General features: G+C 45.4%; 1 protein-coding gene across 7 annotated transcripts in view; it reads left to right on the top strand.

The window, feature by feature from the left end:
- The window catches only part of shank3b (SH3 and multiple ankyrin repeat domains 3b), a 132,731-nt gene that overhangs the window by 96,129 nt on the left and 15,627 nt on the right, over positions 1–20,975 (top strand). For all 7 annotated transcript variants that reach the window (XM_073815151.1, XM_073815134.1, XM_073815209.1 and 4 more), the window contains 4 exons: positions 10,534–10,685; positions 10,826–10,993; positions 11,152–11,268; positions 14,117–14,194. In XM_073815151.1, coding sequence (XP_073671252.1) covers positions 10,534–10,685; positions 10,826–10,993; positions 11,152–11,268; positions 14,117–14,194 — 515 coding nt within the window. The remainder of the gene's footprint in view (positions 1–10,533; positions 10,686–10,825; positions 10,994–11,151; positions 11,269–14,116; positions 14,195–20,975) is intronic.

Raw genomic sequence — 20,975 nt, 5'->3', positions numbered from 1 at the left:
GGTAAATATCAGTGGGCTATTTAATGTTGTTACTGAGCCATTTGGGGACTGTAGCTAAAAGAAACCCCACATTTTAGACCAACAGGGGCACTAGTGAGCCACTTAAGAGACACGCCTATGTCTGACATTTTTGTGCACACTTAACAGCCGACAACTCTGATGTGTCTGCCAACTTTAAGGTTAATCTAAGCACGTCAAGAGCCTTAAATATGCCTGAAATAAATGTAAAGTTTGGCGCGTTGCCATGGGAACAGCGTTCGAGATATCAAAAATCCCTTCGCAATTTATCATCTACAATGTCTCAGCATCATGTACACCACTTCTGGAGTCAATCGCATGAATATTCTAGAAGGAGTATTTAAAAGAACATCGACGTCAACTGAAAGGCTTAAATATGCCTTTAAAATGAAAGTAAAGTCTGACACGTTGCCATGGGAACAGCGTTCAAGATATCAAAAATCCCTTCGCAATTTATCATCTACTATGTCTCTGCATTATGTTGACCACTTTTGGTGTCAATTGCATGAATATTCTAGAAGGAGTATTTAAAAGAACATCGTCGTCAACTGAAAGGCTTAAATATGCCTTTAAAATGAATGTAAAGTTTGGCGCGTTGCCATGGGAACAGCGTTCGAGATATCAAAAATCCCTTCGCAAATTATCATCTACAATGTCTCAGCATCATGTACACCACTTCTGGAGTCAATCGCATGAATATTCTAGAAGGAGTATTTAAAAGAACATCAACGTCAACTGAAAGGCTTAAATATGCCTTTAAAATGAAAGTAAAGTCTGACACGTTGCCATGGGAACAGCGTTCAAGATATCAAAAATCCCTTAGCAATTTATCATCTACTATGTCTCTGCATTATGTTGACCACTTTTGGTGTCAATTGCATGAATATTCTAGAAGGAGTATTTAAAAGAACATCGTCGTCAACTGAAAGGCTTAAATATGCCTTTAAAATGAAAGTAAAGTCTGACACGTTGCCATGGGAACAGCGTTTGAGATATCAAAAATCCCTTCGCAACTTATCATCTACAATGTCTCAGCATTATCTTGACCACTTCTGGAGTCAATCAAATTATTTACTCATGTGGAGTATTTAAAAGTTTACCCAATGCAGCTGTAAGGTTTAAATATGCCTTAAAAATGAAAGTAAAGTTTGACAGGTTGCCATGGGAACAGCGTTTGAGATATCAAAAATCCCTTCGCAATTTATCATCTACAATGTCTTGGCATCATGTTGACCACTTTTGGTGTCAATCGCATAAACATTCTAGGAGGAGTATTTAAAAGAACATCGCATGGAACTGTCAAAAAAATCCACCTTTGTGACTGACACACTTCCTGGCGCCTGGTGATGGCGCTATACCCGGGAGTCACAATTGGCACATCGATGCGATCGGAATCTTCAGACGAACAAACACCCCGCGTGTCATCACAATAAGACATTTTTTGCCTTAGATATTAGACACTTCCTGTTTCTCTGAATTCGCCATAAATTTGTCGCCTCGCCATGGCAGAACCGTTCAAGATATCAAAAATCCCTTCGCAATTAATCATCTACTATGTCTCTGCATTATGTTGACCACTTTTGGTGTAAATTGCATGAATATTCTAGAAGGAGTATTAAAAAGAACATCGTCGTCAACTGAAAGGCTTAAATATGCCTTTAAAATGAAAGTAAAATCTGATGCATTGCCATGGGAACAGCGTTTGAGATATCAAAAATCCCTTCGCAATTTATCATCTACAATGTCTCAGCATTATGTTGACCACTTCTGGAGTCAATCAAATTATTTACTCATAAGGAGTATTTAAAAGTTTACCCAATGCAGCTGTAAGGTTTAAATATGCCTTAAAAATGAAAGTAAAGTTTGACAGGTTGCCATGGGAACAGCGTTTGAGATATCAAAAATCCCTTCGCAATTTATCATCTACAATGTCTTGGCATCATGTTGACCACTTCTCGTGTCAATTGCATGAAAATCCTAGGAGGAGTATTTAAAAGAACATCGCATGGAACTGTCAAAAAAATCCACCTTTGTGACTGACACACTTCCTGGCGCCTGGTGGTGGCGCTATACCCGGGAGTCACAATAGGCACATCGATGCGATCGGAATCTTCAGACGAACAAACACCCCGCGTGTCATTACAATAAGACATTTTTTGCCTTAGATATTAGACACTTCCTGTTTCTCTGAATTCGCCATAAATTTGTCGCCTCGCCATGGCAGAACCGTTCGAGATATCAAAAATCTTTTCGCAATTTAGCAAGTCCAATGTCTCGACATCATGTTCACCACGTTTGGTGTCAATCCCATGAATCCTCTAGGAGGAGTATTTAAAATTTCAACGCATGCATTTTTTAAACAATCCAAAATAGCCGACTTCCTGTTGGGCGGAGCTTACATGTTAGAGGGCGAAAGTTGTTCGGGTCGATGAGATCTATATGCGTACCAACTCTCGTACATGTGCGTAAATTTTTGCCCGATCTGTGTCCCAATGTTTGTTTTTGCATTACAGGGGGCGCTATAGAGCCCCCTTGCCACGCCCGAGTTCCAGCCTTTGCCGGGTCCTAATGGCCGACGACTCTGACATCTCTGCCAATTTTCAAGAGTTTTTGAGTATGTTAAGGCCCCCAAATTGCCCCGAAACGTAAAAAAAAATCAAAAAAATAAATCCGAGCAAAAACAATAGGGCTTCGCACCTTTCGGTGCAGGCCATTCTGGCCTGCTCCTCGGTGCTTGGGCCCTAATAATAAATCCGAGCAAAAACAATAGGGCTTCGCACCTTTCGGTGCAGGCCATTCTGGCCTGCTCCTCGGTGCTCGGGCCCTAATAATAATCCGAGCAAAAACAATAGGGCTTCGCACCTTTCGGTGCAGGCCATTCTGGCCTGCTCCTCGGTGCTCGAGCCCTAATAATAATCCGAGCAAAAACAATAGGGCTTCGCACCTACGGTGCAGGCCATTCTGGCCTGCTCCTCGGTGCTCGAGCCCTAATAAATCCGAGCAAAAACAATAGGGCTTCGCACCTTTCGGTGCAGGCCATTCTGGCCTGCTCCTCGGTGCTCGGGCCCTAATAAATCCGAGCAAAAACAATAGGGCTTCGCACCATTCGGTGCAGGCCATTCTGGCCTGCTCCTCGGTGCTCGGGCCCTAATAATAATCTGAGCAAAAACAATAGGGCTTCGCACCATTCGGTGCAGGCCATTCTGGCATGCTCCTCGGTGCTCGAGCCCTAATAAATTCGAGCAAAACCAATAGGGCTTCGCACCTTTCGGTGAAGGCCATTGTGGCCTGCTCCTCGGTGCTCGGGCCCTAATAAAAATAATAATCCGAGCAAAAACAATAGGGCTTCGCACCTTTCGGTGCAGGCCATTCTGGCCTGCTCCTCGGTGCTCGGGCCCTAATAATCCGAGCAAAAACAATAGGGCTTCGCACCATTCGGTGCAGGCCATTCTGGCCTGCTCCTCGGTGCTCGAGCCCTAATAATAATCCGAGCAAAAACAATAGGGCTTCGCACCTACGGTGCAGGCCATTCTGGCCTGCTCCTCGGTGCTCGAGCCCTAATAAATTCGAGCAAAACCAATAGGGCTTCGCACCTTTCGGTGCAGGCCATTCTGGCCTGCTCCTCGGTGCTCGGGCCCTAATAAAAATAATAATCCGAGCAAAAACAATAGGGCTTCGCACCTTTCGGTGCAGGCCATTCTGGCCTGCTCCTCGGTGCTCGGGCCCTAATAATAATCCGAGCAAAAACAATAGGGCTTCGCACCTTTCGGTGCAGGCCATTCTGGCCTGCTCCTCGGTGCTCGGGCCCTAATAAATCCGAGCAAAAACAATAGGGCTTCGCACCATTCGGTGCAGGCCATTCTGGCCTGCTCCTCGGTGCTCGGGCCCTAATAATAATCCGAGCAAAAACAATAGGGCTTCGCACCATTCGGTGCAGGCCATTCTGGCCTGCTCCTCGGTGCTCGAGCCCTAATAAATTCGAGCAAAACCAATAGGGCTTCGCACCTTTCGGTGCAGGCCATTCTGGCCTGCTCCTCGGTGCTCGGGCCCTAATAATCCGAGCAAAAACAATAGGGCTTCGCACCATTCGGTGCAGGCCATTCTGGCCTGCTCCTCGGTGCTCGAGCCCTAATAATAATCCGAGCAAAAACAATAGGGCTTCGCACCTACGGTGCAGGCCAATCTGGCCTGCTCCTCGGTGCTCTAGCCCTAATAAATTCGAGCAAAACCAATAGGGCTTCGCACCTTTCGGTGCAGGCCATTCTGGCCTGCTCCTCGGTGCTCGGGCCCTAATAAATCCGAGCAAAAACAATAGGGCTTCGCACCATTCGGTGCAGGCCATTCTGGCCTGCTCCTCGGTGCTCGGGCCCTAATAATAATCTGAGCAAAAACAATAGGGCTTCGCACCATTCGGTGCAGGCCATTCTGGCATGCTCCTCGGTGCTCGAGCCCTAATAAATTCGAGCAAAACCAATAGGGCTTCGCACCTTTTGGTGCAGGCCATTGTGGCCTGCTCCTCGGTGCTCGGGCCCTAATAAAAATAATAATCCGAGCAAAAACAATAGGGCTTCGCACCTTTCGGTGCAGGCCATTCTGGCCTGCTCCTCGGTGCTCGGGCCCTAATAATCCGAGCAAAAACAATAGGGCTTCGCACCATTCGGTGCAGGCCATTCTGGCCTGCTCCTCGGTGCTCGAGCCCTAATAATAATCCGAGCAAAAACAATAGGGCTTCGCACCTACGGTGCAGGCCATTCTGGCCTGCTCCTCGGTGCTCGAGCCCTAATAAATTCGAGCAAAACCAATAGGGCTTCGCACCTTTCGGTGCAGGCCATTCTGGCCTGCTCCTCGGTGCTCGGGCCCTAATAATAATCCGAGCAAAAACAATAGGGCTTCGCACCTTTCGGTGCAGGCCATTCTGGCCTGCTCCTCGGTGCTCGGGCCCTAATAAATCCGAGCAAAAACAATAGGGCTTCGCACCATTCGGTGCAGGCCATTCTGGCCTGCTCCTCGGTGCTCGGGCCCTAATAATAATCCGAGCAAAAACAATAGGGCTTCGCACCATTCGGTGCAGGCCATTCTGGCCTGCTCCTCGGTGCTCGAGCCCTAATAAATTCGAGCAAAACCAATAGGGCTTCGCACCTTTCGGTGCAGGCCATTCTGGCCTGCTCCTCGGTGCTCGGGCCCTAATAATCCGAGCAAAAACAATAGGGCTTCGCACCATTCGGTGCAGGCCATTCTGGCCTGCTCCTCGGTGCTCGAGCCCTAATAATAATCCGAGCAAAAACAATAGGGCTTCGCACCTACGGTGCAGGCCAATCTGGCCTGCTCCTCGGTGCTCTAGCCCTAATAAATTCGAGCAAAACCAATAGGGCTTCGCACCTTTCGGTGCAGGCCATTCTGGCCTGCTCCTCGGTGCTCGGGCCCTAATAAAAATAATAATCCGAGCAAAAACAATAGTGCTTCGCACCTTTCGGTGCAGGCCATTCTGGCCTGCTCCTCGGTGCTCGAGCCCTAATAATAATCCGAGCAAAAACAATAGGGCTTCGCACCTATGGTGCAGGCCATTCTGGCCTGCTCCTCGGTGCTCGAGCCCTAATAAATCCGAGCAAAAACAATAGGGCTTCGTACCTTTCGGTGCAGGCCATTTTGGCCTGCTCCTCGGTGCTCGGGCCCTAATAAATCCGAGCAAAAACAATAGGGCTTCGCACCATTCGGTGCAGGCCATTCTGGCCTGCTCCTCGGTGCTCGGGCCCTAATAATAATCCGAGCAAAAACAATAGGGCTTCGCACCATTCGGTGCAGGCCATTCTGGCCTGCTCCTCGGTGCTCGAGCCCTAATAAATTCGAGCAAAACCAATAGGGCTTCGCACCTTTCGGTGCAGGCCATTCTGGCCTGCTCCTCGGTGCTCAGGCCCTAATAAAAATAATAATCCGAGCAAAAACAATAGGGCTTCGCACCTTTCGGTGCAGGCCATTCTGGCCTGCTCCTCGGTGCTCGGGCCCTAATAATCCGAGCAAAAACAATAGGGCTTCGCACCATTCGGTGCAGGCCATTCTGGCCTGCTCCACGGTGCTCGAGCCCTAAATAAATAAATCCGAGCAAAAACAATAGGGCTTCGAACCTTTCGGTGCAGGCCATTCTGGCCTGCTCGTCGGTGCTCGGGCCCTAATAATCCGAGCAAAAACAATAGGGCTTCGCACCATTCGGTGCAGGCCATTCTGGCCTGCTCCTCGGTGCTCAGGCCCTAATAATAATAAACCAAGCAAAAACAATATGGTCCTCACACCCCGGTGTGCTCGGGCCCTAATAATAAATGGAACAAAAACAATAGGGTCCTCACACCCTGGTGTGCTCGGGCCCTAATAATAAACAGAGCAAAAACAATAGGGTCCTCACACCCTGGTGTGCTCGGGCCCTAATTAAACTCGAAAATAATGTCTGATGCATTACAATTCTCCCTTCATATTGGCCTTTACAACGCCCTATATGGCGTTTAAAATTACAGTCTATCTTTCGTAATAAGCTAACTAAATTTAAACAAAACATAAACACATTACAACAATATTCAAACCCAACATTACCCAAACATAAAACAGACACTTTCTATAAGGATACATGTTAAAACAATCCGATATAGCGTTTATAATAGCTGGTTGGTAGATGTTTACTATTTTTGGCAAAACCTCCGTTGCAAACCTCCATTTACCGGAATAAAATAATTTTTACTTTGAAAATGATGCGCTGTCACGTTAACATCAGCTGATTGTTTACATAAGACTCCGTCTACGTTCATTTACACTCAGCGCAACGTCTGAGTTCTCAAACTAAAACAGGGTCTGCAGCGTTTGCGAACGAATCCGTTAATGAGGGTCGAAAACGGTGATGTAGTGTAGATGACAGGCGTAAACGTAGCAAAAGTAATGCGTTTTAAAGGATAAACACATTAATGTAAGAAAATACATTTTAGAACAAACAAAGAAAAGCAATATAGGCTATACTTGTATTTTTTATTGAATTGGGTTGTGTTTTAGAAGCAAAGAAAATGAGCTAACCCTGGGATTGTTTTCTTGCAGTGTAGGGCATTAAGCCACTTAACTTTAATATATTTGTTGTTTATATTTATATACAGAGGCGCGGGAAGATATTTTTGGTAGGGGGTTCTGGGCTGCGGATGTAGCCGGGGGGGGGGGGGGTGGTGGGTGGGGGGGTTGGCTGGTATGGAGTTATAACATTTTAAAGTTGTTCACAAGCTTTTTATTCTGCAGACCACTCTACCTATAAATGTCTTCTTTTAAAAACTCACTCGCACCTCCCATCCATAAAGTAAAGATGAGCTGACGGCGCATACAAACTATATAGCCTATTGCACCATAGTAGAGTTTGAATTCTCTGCCAGGGTCCTTATTTTCTGCTACTATCCTCTAGCCGGCCGATGATTAAGCATATTTTTCATTATTACTTTATTAGCCTCATTGGGTGGGGAGAAAGCTATGCCATAAAATCAGAAATATTATATATAGACTAGGCCAAAGTAACAAAGGTGTCCAAAAAGTTACACAAATTACAAAATGCTTTGTAAAAGTTACAAAATGCAACGCGAGTCATGTGCGGAGTCTCCTCTGGCACGCACCGGGTCTGCTGTTCTGTAGATTAAGTGCAACATGGAGTTTAAAAATGTAAAGAAAAAAAGAAAAACAGGAGAATTAACTTTGAGCAAGTTTGCAGGAAAGTCGAAGGCATGGAAACAGTTTATGCAATACAGTTTATGTATACATTCTCACTCGTGCCAGTAGCCTATACGCCTTTTTTGTTTTCCTTTGCTTAAGTTTTTACTATTTCTAAATTCTAATGAAACTTTATTGACATCACTCGAGTTAAGGCGATTAGTGGAACTTTTAATTCACGGGTTTCATTTAATTCTATTTTTACACGTAAGTGTAATATTTGTGTGTTAAGTTTTGTTTCAGTTTGCCATGTGGTGTAAAAATAAGATATTTTTCGACTTTAAAATTCGAACATCATATGCTAAATTGTCGGAATATATTCCATATAGATTCATTTGAATTTATAGATGTTTAACATTAAAATCGATGCATGGGAATAATTTATATAAATTTTTGAAATGCCCACCACTCTTAAATGCGCATGTTCCTTGTTGTACATAGAGGATTTACACTTTAGTTCCTTTCATGTCGTTTTAATCATTTAATTCAATCTTTTTTACTTTAAATGTTACTTTAAATGTTCTGTAACATTTACATGTGCCTTAAACACCGCGAAACTATTTGGCTATATTTTTAAATAGTTTTTGAAAAGATGACCTTTCTCTGATATGCAAGATGAGGAGTCAGTTGGAGAAATAACGCTAGTCCTCGGGACTTTTGGGCTGTGTGATTGAAAAAATCCAAAATTCTCTTCTGAGACATTGCGAAGCTGATAGATACAGATGCGTTCTTCATTGTGGCTGTGAGTGTGCATGCTTGTCTGTTATGCTTATACAGACGGGTTGCAGGTTTACTACAGGGTGCGCAGCGCGCATCCAGGAGGCAGAAAGCCCGCTTGGTGAGCTGATCCGCTACTGCAACAACCTTAATTATTGAAGCATTCTTTATTGTTTGTATATAAATAAAAGTTGATTTTAGTTGGATCTGTTTTTCTGTTTTTTTTTTTATTTGATTTATTTATAGATTGCCAAACATACATAATCCAAAGGATAACATAGTGTAAATACTTATTTCCAACATGGTCCTCCTTGGTGGCAAAACATTTCACACAAAAAAACAAACAAAGACCTATTATAGGTCAAAGACATAAACATTTACACAAATCATCTAAATTCACCAATATCCTAAAATCAAAGAATCATAAATCACTTAAATTAATCAACTCCACACTAGTTATAAAAGAGTTCAGCTACTTCTGTCTTTATTTTTGCAGTGTTACTGTGATACATGTATGAATTATAATGTTAGACTAGTAACGTAATAGTCGCATCTAATGTTAACATCACATCAGGCACCCAGCACTGACTCTGTTGGTACTATTTTCCCACGCAACAACTCCTTGGCATTTTGACTCACAGACACAGCTACTAGCCTACAACACAATGGACATCTCTTCTTTCTGCCTCTCGGTTGCGCGCAACCAGTTAATGATGTTGCCGTGCAACCTGTCTCTTTGCAGGGCTGAATCGCAATCACGTCGTCAAAACAAATCTGATTGGCTAATAAACACTGAATTAAATTAAATCATTTTAAAATTACTAAAACTATCCCTCTCTTCATCACACACCCCAAGCATGACATACAAAATGTCTTGGAACAGAAACAAACAATCAGAGATATTTATAAGCCATCATTTTATTGTCATCGCAGTTTTAAATCTTTGCCACCAGGGGGTGCTGCAGCCCCTGCAGCACCCCCACTTCCCGCGCCCATGTTTATATATGTGTATATATTCACTAATTATAGTATTAATATTATTAATAAAAATGGTCTTCATTCTTTTCTTCTAACTGTGTGTTACAGTTACAAAAACCTTTGTAAACCATTTTCATGTTTATTTTTTATCTAACATTCAGACTTTTATTTTAATGTAGTCAACGAAAATGTTATTAATTTTAATTATCTAGTTTGTGGTAAAACATAGCACATGTTTCGCTATAGATTCTATGATAGACCAGTCTGCCCCCCCAAGCTTAAATGTCAAGCTACGCCTATCGGTCAGGAGTGATGATGTAACTGCGTGCCCAGGTCGAAGTGCTGCAAACTGAGTGTTCTTCAGCCATACAACATAGTTCTCATTTTTATCTACTTAAAAATGGCCACATTTTATTTTGTGCCACGATAGTTACTCGTGTAACTACTCATTTAAATGTCTTTGAATAAAGAAAACATGGAAGTGTTTGGTGACTTCTAAATTCATCCCTGTTTGGATCCTAAGGAATGAATGGGTTTAGGCTAAATGCTAACACATTCATGACGAGCTGTACAAAGATGAAGTGCACACATTGAAAAAATATAGGGATGTATTAATTCGGCTAAGTTGAGGTAAGACATAGTAAAATATTGAAAAACTGTGGTGTTTTCCTTTAAGCCTGTAATGCATTCAAAGGTGCTGTTTATCATGTACACAAGTGTGAATGAGATTTAGGAGGTCTGGCAGAGGGAAGGATTATCATTATATAGACACAATAATAATAATTGGTTGAAATGACAAGATTGATGAGTAAATTATTACAGTCTTTTCCTTCAAACTTTGATTTCATTAGCATTTAGGGTATAATGAATGGAAATTGAAAGCAATGTCTGTTTGAACTAATCAGGAAAATTAACACAAAACCCCACCAATTTGACATTTAACATTTTTAATCAGGCAGTGTTACTATATTTGGTAGAGCATTGTGCTAGCAATGCAAAGATCATAACACATACTGATAAAAAGTATATATATTGAATTGTTAGTCGCTTTGGATTAAAGCCCCCGCAAAATGCATAAACTGTAACATTTTTTAGAATCGCCTCTGACTCTCGTGGCCCAGCTGGACTCGTGTGCTGAACTGATCAAGGTGTTGAGGAGCGGTGGAGCCCACCTGGACTTCAGAACCAGAGATGGCCTGACTGCACTTCACAAAGCGGCCCAAACACACAACCATGTAGCATTGACTGTGAGTCGACGCTTATCCCTCCCACAGACATTTTCCAAAGAAAGAGTCATGCTTACACAAGTCACCACAAGCTGTTGTGGGTCTGCCACATATGCTCATCATATTTTGCCACTGCGTCCTAATTCCCTCCATATCTGCAGACATTGTTGGATCTGGGGGCATCTCCGGACTATAAAGACAGTCGTGGGCTTACCCCCCTCTATCACAGCGCGATGGTCGGGGGAGATCCGTACTGCTGTGAGCTGCTTCTATACGATCACGCCCAGCTGGGCTACAGTGATGAGAATGGCTGGCAGGAGATCCATCAGGTAAATCGTCAGTTTCTCCGCTCAGAATCCACACGTTATACCTCCAGAGACAGGGAAAAAAGTTGCATCCAGCAAGACTAAATATATCCTCTTTTATTGTTTGTTACACCTGCAGCAGTGGGTAATTGGAGTGTGTGTGTGTGTGTTTTGTACCATAGGCTTGTCGTCATGGAAACGTGCAGCACCTTGAGCACCTGTTATTTTATGGTGCGGAGATGAGTGCTCAGAATGCCTCAGGAAACACAGCACTACACCTGTGTGCCCTCTACAATCAGGTAGACATACCCCAAATACAATTTCAGATTTTTTCGTCCAGTACACTTTAAGGGCTCTAATTTAACGATCTAAGCGCATTGTCTAAAGCGCACATCGCAACGTCTAAATGGGCGTGTCCGAATCCACTTTTGCTAATTTAACGACGGGAAAAATGGTTTGTGCGCCGAGCGCATGGTCGAAAAGGGTTGATCCTTCTTTTTTAATGCGTAATGGGAGTATTTTGGGCGAAATGTGCAATAAACCAATGAGAGTCTCACCTCTCTTTTAAGCATTACATAAAAATGTTTCTCATCTCACCATATCCACAGAGTCATCATATACAATAAATCCGTGAGGTAGCATTTACAAAAAAAACCTTTAAAGGGGACATTCCACAAGACGTTTTTAAGAAATTAAATAAATCTTTGATGTCCCCAGAGTACATATGTGAAGTTTTAGCTCAAAATACCATATAGGTAATTTATTGTGGCATGTTAAAATAGGCACTTTATGGTCTGAGCAAAAATGCACCGTTTTTGTGTGTATCCCTTTAAATCCAAACGAGCTGGTCAGGTGGGCGGAGTCTCAAGCGCTCGCGCTGTAGACATGACACAGCATCGAGGAAGATTCTCTCACGAAAGAAAATAGTGAGCGATGTTAAGCATTATATATTTGAACAAGTTTAAAAAGTCAATCATCTGTTTTATGCATACTAAATACATGTTTATCAGCAGATGGGGAACATTGTGGAATAAAAATAAAGACTTTTAGGTCTCATGCTGCTAACTTAGTGTTTTAAACAGGCAATGATTTTCAGCATGTTACAAATAAAATACACGTCCACAAACACTCAGAACTTTACTTTTTGACCAAACCACACGAGCACATTTAAATGATCTGTAATAAAACAACACTTTTAATGCTTAAACTTTAGAGAAACAGATCAAATGGCATGTTTAAGTTTATTGTGTACACATATTGAACACATTCGCGTTTCTGTCAGTCTCTCATCTATCTTGTAACTCCTCGTATTCATTTGAAACTTCAGAGAAACATTAAACAACATATTTACTTATTGTGTATGATAGTGAATACGCATTGTTCTCTCACTCTGTCTCGTGCAGTGCATTAATCCTCGTGTTCATTCATATAAACTTTAAAGAAACATATTAAACAACATACTTGAAAGCGAATCGTCGCGTTGCTCTCTCTCTCTCTCTCGTTCGTTCGCTCACTCGCTCTCTCTGTTGCACTAAGGTAAGGTTAATCCTTTAAAACGTTAATTCAATCTTTAGAAATATTAATAAACCTACAAGTTATAAGATTGTAGGCTCCTGTTTGTGTTTGTGGAAATACAAACGCGTCGTGCTGTCTGTCATTCTTTCTCTCTGTCTATCACACTCGTGAGGCCGTTCATGGTTGGATAGCGCAGTTGAAGGGGCGGTATCATTATAATCAGATCCCTTACCTACGTCATGGGGGGAGCGAAATCCGCATGACCTATTTATTCACATGCTTGCAGAGAGAGCCTTACCAAAACAAAGTTACAGGGTTGTTATTTTTCATGTTTTCTGGGTTGGTAGAAGCACTGGGGACCCGATTATAGCACTTAAACATGGAAAAAGTCTGATTTTCATGGAATGTCCCCTTTAAAAACAGATGCATTTGTTTAAAGCAAAGCATTTATTTACTTACCAGGCTACAGGTGAAGCAGCTCTTTGCGCCGTCTAACATCTCATAATTAGTCCTCATTTATGTCCAAGAGACTCAATAATAATCTTTTGCATTCAATCCTTTAATCTTTCATATTTAAAAGCGTTTTTTGTGCTGCTGCCATTCATGTATGTGATAAGCAAACCTGCGTTGTCGTCCTGTATGTCCCGTTTATAGGCGTATATTACTAATGCGCTCTTTAAATAACAAAAAACATGATTGCGCCATTGACTTTAGACTTTAGACCAGGTTTTTGTTGGTCAATGGCGTAGTCTATTTAAGTTGCCTCAAAATAGCAACGCACCAACAATGCGCCTGAACACACCTCGTTTTCAGACCAGAACGCTCATGGGCGAAAAAAGGGGGCGCAAATGCATTTGCTATTTAAACATCGTGGCGCTAAACGTGAAAATGATAATTGCGCGGGGTGGAAACTAGCAAAAGACACTTGCGTCGCGCATTGCGCTGCATTGCGCCGGATGTAAGATAGAGCCCTAAAAAGGTACCAATATGTACCTTTAAGGTCTTAATATGCACTATTTGGTACTATTATGTTCTTCTGTGGTACTCATATAAACTCTTTAGGTGCAAATGTGTTTTGACCATTTTTTTTGACAGTGTACCATATAGATTATAAATGGACACTCACCAAGATAACTAGCATATAGCTGTTTCAATCTTTAGCACCGCATAAGGCATACTCTTTTATATAGACTACTACTGTAATGGGTTAGACAGGTTTGGATCCATTTGCAACTCTTTATTAGTAGTATCACACAACAGACAGAAGAATGGCAAGGCAGCAGTATGACAGAAAGGTTAATACAATCCAAGGTCGAGGTAGGCAGAAATCAATCATAAACGTAAACACAGTCCAGTATTGGGGCAGGCAGATGACTATAGGGGATTTTGGGGGTTGTAGTCCGTGTTAGAATTCAGGTGAGTGTGGCAATTGAACACTGGGGGCATTAGCGCTGACATCCATAACAACTACTCTATAAAAACACAATTATAAGCAGTACATACTTCTTACAGGTTGCACATAGCCACTGTATTAGCCATTAAACGCACTTGGATACCAAATGTCAAATAAACATGAACATTTGTCGGGTGCTATTATTATTACTCTTTCTTTGTTTACTCCCATCTCTGCAGGAAGGCTGTGCAAGAGTTCTCCTATTTCGAGGAGCAAATAAAGAAATTAAGAACTACAACAACCAAACAGCATTTCAGGTAAACACATCTTTCAGTTGATTTCTCGACTTAACTTTACTCTTCAAAGCGATGGTTTACCTACAAAACTATGACTTGTGCTATATTTCAAGCCGTATGAAGTCATAAAATAAACAATGTGTGAGGAACAGACTGAAATTTAGGTCTAAGCACTTTTATAGTGATTGTTTTAATATCAATGATCAATGGTCATGATCATCATTTACTTTTATTGTGTTAAAAAGGCTGGCTCTACATTTTGTGTTACACCGAAGAAAGTTAAGGATGTGAAACAACACAATGGTGAATTAAATGATAGATGATAGAATTAAAATTTTGGGATTAACTAACCCTTTACCCAAAGGTTTTTCATAGCTGAACTGTCTTCTGTGTGTAATGTAATGCAACACAGCATTTTGATGAGCGGTATGTGGGTATTTGTTGCTGAAATAATGTCAAACATGTCTTTTTTAGTAGGGCAAAATAGTATTTATTCAAATAGTAGGGTAAGGACTCTCATACAGGTAACGTTTTGAGCTTTTAGGGGCGGTTTCCCAGACAGGGCCTAAGCCTAGTCCCAGACTAACTTTAATGTTAATGTTGTCTTGACCAAACACAACTAGGTCTGTCATATCTTAAAATATATCACTGCGAGTGTTGTGTCTGAACATGCACACCAGTAATGTTTATTTATAAATTATTATTTTAAAAATGACTTAAATCGTCTCGGTTACGGATGTAACCCTCGTTCCCTGAAGGAGGGAACGGAGACGTCACGTCGTGACCGACGAATTGGGAACTCGCTTAGAGAGACCAATCTGCTTCGAATACTACTAAAACGCCAATGAACTTGGCATTGAGATATTTGCATAATGCTGGCGCCGCCCCGCCAGGTGCGTATATAAGCAGCAGGTGCAAATAGGGAAATTAGCTTCTTTTTCGCTGAGAAAGCCGGAAAGTGTGACCGGCCGTAACAGCAGGTGGCAGCACCTGTGGCGACGGGAAGTGACGTCTCCGTTCCCTCCTTCAGGGAACGAGGGTTACATCCGTAACCGAGACGTTCCCTTTCAGTCGGTCACTACGACGTCACGTCGTGACCGACGAATTGGGAATCCCTACCAAAACGCCACTAGGGGCTGACCTCTTCCAGTGTCTGCGTAAAAGCCCTCCGGTTCCACTTAAGGAGGAGGAGGTAGGTTTTAAGGCAGAAGGCCGGGCACTAGTTGTTCCTTTAACCCCACAGAAGTGCCAGCGACTGGGAAGCGCCCTACCTGAGCGGGATAGGAACGCTGCGGAAGCCACCGCCCCTCTTAAGGGCTAATGGTGGGCGAAAGTCAACCATAGTTGAGGTAAAAATGACAGCCGTGGCTGTGTAAGCAAAGCAGTGCTCTGCTAAGGGAAACGTGGGCTGGTAGGATTAACCCCACGGAATAATACTCACAAAGGAACCCGTTGGGACACAATGTGGAGCCCAAGCCAAACACGTAGGTTCGTAAGAATACAGCTAGTGAAAGGCTGACAGCCAATGCTCCGAAACAAAGGTTGCCAAGGCAGCGGAGGAAGAGCAATTCAAACCATTACGCATTTTTGCTCTGATGGCCTTCCATACTGAAACTCAATTAGGAGCCTCAGTCGGAGGCTGCAAGCCGACTTGCGAGTCTGCTCTCCGTGCCCTCCCTGGTGGGGAAAGGACACGAGAGGATACAGGCTCGATACGAACACTGTAAAATCTAATGAACGTATTAGGTGTCGCCCAACCAGCAGCTCTGCAGATGTCTGTTAGCGAGGAACCACGAGCTAAAGCCCAAGATGAGGCAACGCTCCGTGTGGAGTGCGCTCTCAAATTAAAGGGGCAAGGAATACCCTGAAGATTATAAGCCAGGGCGATAGTATCAACTATCCAAAGAGACATCCTCTGCTAGTGACAGCTTTCCCTTTCTGCTGGCCACCATAACAAACAAAGAGCTGGTCTGAGGTCCTGAGGGTTTGCGTGCGAACCACGTAGAGTCGCAGTGCGCGTACGGGGCACAACAAGCCATGGTTGGGTCTGCGTCCTCCGGGGGCAGCGCTTGCAAGCTCACCACCTATCTCTGAAGGGAGTGGTGGGAACTTTGGGCACGTAGCCTGGTCTGGGTCTCAGTGAGACAGCAGGACCAAACTAAAAGCACAAAACGTCAACAGAGAATGCATGTAAATCCCCTACTCTCTTCATGGAGGCCAATGCTATCAGGGTCAGAGTTTTCATTGATAAAAACATCAGACTCGTAGACTGCAAAGGCTCAAAAGGGAGACCTGAAGGCTTCAGCACCATGGACAGGTCTCAGGAAAAGAGGGAGGGCGCGAGGGGTTTAGCCTGCGAGCGCCTCTTAAAATGTAATAATTAAATCATGCTGGCCAACTGATCTGCCGTTGATAAGTGAGTGATGAGCAGAAATAGCGGCAATATCAACTTAAATGGCGGAGGGACAGCCTACCATCTAACCTATGTTGAAGATATAAAAGCACAATGTTAATGGGCATTCTCTGGGGTCCTCGCGTTGCGAAGAGCACCGGGTGACGAAAAAGGTTTCATTAAGCGCGTAAGCCCGTCTTGTGGACGGTGCTCGAACCGCGTCGATGGTGTTAGATACCGCTTGCGATAAATCACCTAAACCTTGCGCGCGCTCAACGACCATAAATGGAGATCGCACAGGTCGGGCGCGAGTGCCAATGTGCCCCTTCCTTGAGAAAGAAAGTCCTTCCTCAGGGGAATCCGCCAGGGAGGGCTGTCGCGAGGAGCATTAACTATGAAAACCAATTCTTGGTCGTCCAGTACGGACGATTAATAAAGGCTCTCCTCGTCCTGCCTGACTTTGCACAGTGTCTGCGCAATAAAGCTCACTGGAAGGAATGCGTATTTACGCACCCCCCGCGGCCAGCTGTGTGCCAACGCATCCACGCCGAGGCTGCCCTCGGTTAGTGAATAAAATAGGCGACAGTGGGTATCGTCGGGCGACGCAAACAGATCTATCTACGCACAACCGAACTTCTTCCAAATTAGCTGGACCGTCTGGAGGTGGAGTCGCCATTCGCCGGGGGCGCAGCTCGGGAAGCGCGTCTGCCGCTGTACTGAGCGAACCCGGAATGTAAATGGCACGAAGGGACCTCAGATACTTTTGACTCCAAAGGAGGAGATGACGAGCGAGATGCGACAGGTGACGAGAGCGCAAAACCGCCTTAACGGTAAATAACGCAACAGTCGCAATGTTATTGGTGTCGGCTAATACATCCTTCCCTCGCATCTCCATAGCGGAGCGTACAAGTCCCAGATATACAGCGCACCGCTCGCGGCAGTTGGGGTGCTATGCACACCCCTGAGACTGCAAGCCCGTCATACGTGGCTGATCATCCCGTGCTGAGGGCATTGCAATATACAGAATGCCAGGAGACCCCTCAGGGGCATATCTTCTATCGGAAATGCCGGGTCTACCATGGGGAAAAATTTAAATGACACGCAGGTGCAATGTTTACACGGTGTATGTCGGTGTGCCACGCTCTCCTCGAGACTCGATCGTAAGCCAACGCTGAAGCGGTCTCATATGAAGCAGCTCGGGTGGTGTCACAGCCGCAGCATGCTGTCATATGTCCAGGAGCTTCTGAAATTGTTTCAGAGGGACCGCGTACTTCCCTCGAATTAAACCGAGGCAAGTCAGAACTGACTGGTTGCGCGCTCTTGTTAAACACGCCAATTAGTCGATCGAGTCTTATTTCCATACTGAGAAAAAGGATCCTCTGCACGGGGCAAAGTTGCTCTTTCCCAGTCGACCTGAAGACTTAAACGAGCGAGATGCCGAAGCATTAACTCTCTGTGTTCGCGCACGTCTGCCAAGAACGGGCTATTATAAAAAAAAGAAAAAAGCAGAATGCGAACAATGCTCTCTCTCTGACATTTTAATTCCGTGACTAGCACATGGAGACACGGAGAGAGAGAGACAGCTCGAATGGTGTACTTAGTATTAATATGCCCACCCCACGACGCAGAGCGAAAAAACGGTCTAAAGCGAGGGGAGATGGACACATAAAGTACACGTCTTACAGGTCTAAGGCTGCAAACCGATCTGAATATTGAAATACGAGCCTCGGCGTTATCATCCAAAAAAAACACCTTCGTAGAGCCGGTGCGTAAATCAAATCGATCGTAACCCGCCGCGTATTTTGGGTACTATGGGATAAAGGCTGGAAAAACCCTATCATCATCATCATCATCTCGGTAAGAGGGACCGGCTCGAACATCCTTCGCCAACAGGATATCGACTTTTGCCCGCAGTACATGTGCATCGGACGCTTTCACCACAGTGAAACGAAAGCCCGAATTTGGGGTGTGCCGGATTCGTAACCGAGGCGGATCGTGCGTAAAACCCAACGAAAAGGGCTGGGAACTGAAGCCAAGCACCCAGGCACCGTACGAGGAGAAATAACGACACTACCGAAGTACCCGCGGTGGGGCAGCGAAGCGAGACAGGTGGGACTGCCGGTGCGTCTGCTGTGACAGCATAAACATCTACAGTATGTGTGTGTGACACTGACCTGAGCCCGCTGAGGGTAACGGTCGTCTGGTCTCCTCTACGGAGAGCGCAGACTCCGATGAGGGTGCTGGTGGTCCGGTCTCCTCAGCGGAGAGCTCGGACTCCTCAGGTCACCCGCTGGCGATAGAGGAGAGGTAGGGGAGCTGGTGTGAACCTGCTCACGGCTCTCTCGATCCTCTGGAGACCTAGAGAGGGAAGAGGAATGCACTCTTATGTGTGGTTAAGTGGGTACCAGCCGAACAGCCGGTGGAACATATGCAAACCAAGGATTTTCCACCCGACCCTCTATCGGGGGAAGGAGCTCCATCTCCTGAAGAGTGATCCTCTGCCAATCCGGGTCGCCCTTCACTGGCCACTTAAACTCCCGAATTTCACGGGAAGCGGCTAAGCGGGCGGGGCGAGCTGCTGACGACCGGTTCCCCTGCGCTGCCGAGATGGGGTCCGAGGAGGGGAACGGAGGTGGTCGCCGCAGGGCGCCGACGGCGAGAGGCAGACTGAGGAGCCGGCGTGGTGGACCAAGGGCAGCTCTCTTCCGCCGGGGCATGACCTAGGAGATCGCCTCAGTCTGCGCAGCGGAGCTGTACGAATCCCCTGGCTCGCCGAAGAGGCCGGTCTGTGAGACAGGAGCATTCAAGTTGTTCTCGTCTGCGTCCATCATGTCAGCCAGACACAGCCAAAGGTGGCAATCTTGAACCACTGAGGTGGACATCGCACGACTGAAGGTCGCGGCCTCCCTGGTAAATCCTTGGTGAGCCTGCAGCAACGTTATTACGTGCAGGGCTGAAGCCGCCTCTCCGGCATGCCTGATGGGCAGCGTCCGTAACCGGACGACTGTCTACAAACACGGGAGGGAAGGGTTGGGTGGTCCCTCCAGGAACGCATCCCGCTCCACTGAAGGGGTCCCCGCCCTTAGCGGCTCCGTTGGTGAGGGAGGTGAGGGGTGAAAGCTGAACGGCCGGACGGCCGCAAATCACGTCAGCTCTTCGTGCCGTCGGGGAAGAAAGGCACAGGAGGAGAGGACCGAGAGGCCCGAGCAGCTCCGAAGTACCAATCATGTGGGCGGGACGGTTCGGGCGGAGAGGGGTTAACCTTTCCAACTCTACCGTCTCCGCCGCTCGAGCGGGCACGGCCACCATCTCCGGAACGACTCTGCCTCGGAGGAAAAATGGACACCCCTCTGATGCTGCAGAAGTGACGGGACCAGAAGGAGGTCCAATGGATTCGGCAGACATCGTAGAACACGACTCTGCAGTCTCCACCGGAGCCTCGACCGGCTGAGGATGAGAAGGCCGGTAGGTGGAGGACGCATCCTCCGTCCTACTCAGCGTAGTGACGCGAAGGGCGCCCTGCGAGCGCTTGACAGCCGCACCATGGCGGCGTCAGCACTGCAAAGGCGCGGACAGCGTTCCCGTAGAAACGACAGTCGTCTCCGCAATCCAAGAGGGTTATGCTCTCACAGAGAGAACAGAAACTCTCCACGAACGCAGCCCCGGAGTGCTCGATGCCTGAGCACGAAGACAGCGCTCGTGACCGTCACTGGAACCCTTATACTTCTCGCATCCAAGATCGCACGGGCGAAAAGCTATCCTGAAAAGGACGCTGATCTCCGCATATACGAGAGAGTGGCTGCCTTTAACAAGGCACAAAGCTCTCTCGTATCACTCTTTTAGGGAAATTCACTCAGATGCTTAGTTGATGAGCGCACAGGAAGGCAACGCACACACTAAACTCAAAACAATAAACAGATGTAGAGCCGTGGAATAAGCGAAGCGTCCGCTGTGATACTGCTAGTTCAACCAACTTCAGCAATCAAATCCCAACAGAGTAAAGTAGCTTCTCAGTAGCAGATACTGCCGGCTTTCGAAGCGATAAAAAGCTAATTTCCCTATTTGCACCTGCTGCTTATATACGCACCTGGCGGGGCGGCGCCAGCATTATGCAAATATCTCAATGCCAAGTTCATTGGCGTTTTAGTAGTATTCAAAGCAGATTGGTCTCTCTAAGCGAGTTCCCAATTCGTCGGTCACGACGTGACGTCGTAGTGACCGACTGAAAGGGAAATCCAAATTTAATTAAGACCTAGTAGTTGCCTTAAGCTTAAATCCCTGTTTAGGAAACCGCCCCATAGAGTCCCTTAATTCAATTCTTGTATTTTTGTAGCTTTGGTTTGCTGACTTTATATATTTTACTGCTCTAATTATTTTCTTGGTCAAGCATTTTGAGCATTCGCAAGTGCA

Source organism: Paramisgurnus dabryanus, chromosome 1 (assembly GCF_030506205.2).
Source record: "Paramisgurnus dabryanus chromosome 1, PD_genome_1.1, whole genome shotgun sequence".
In the NCBI taxonomy this organism is placed as follows: domain Eukaryota; kingdom Metazoa; phylum Chordata; class Actinopteri; order Cypriniformes; family Cobitidae; genus Paramisgurnus; species Paramisgurnus dabryanus.
This window is presented reverse-complemented; position numbering and strand designations above follow the sequence as displayed.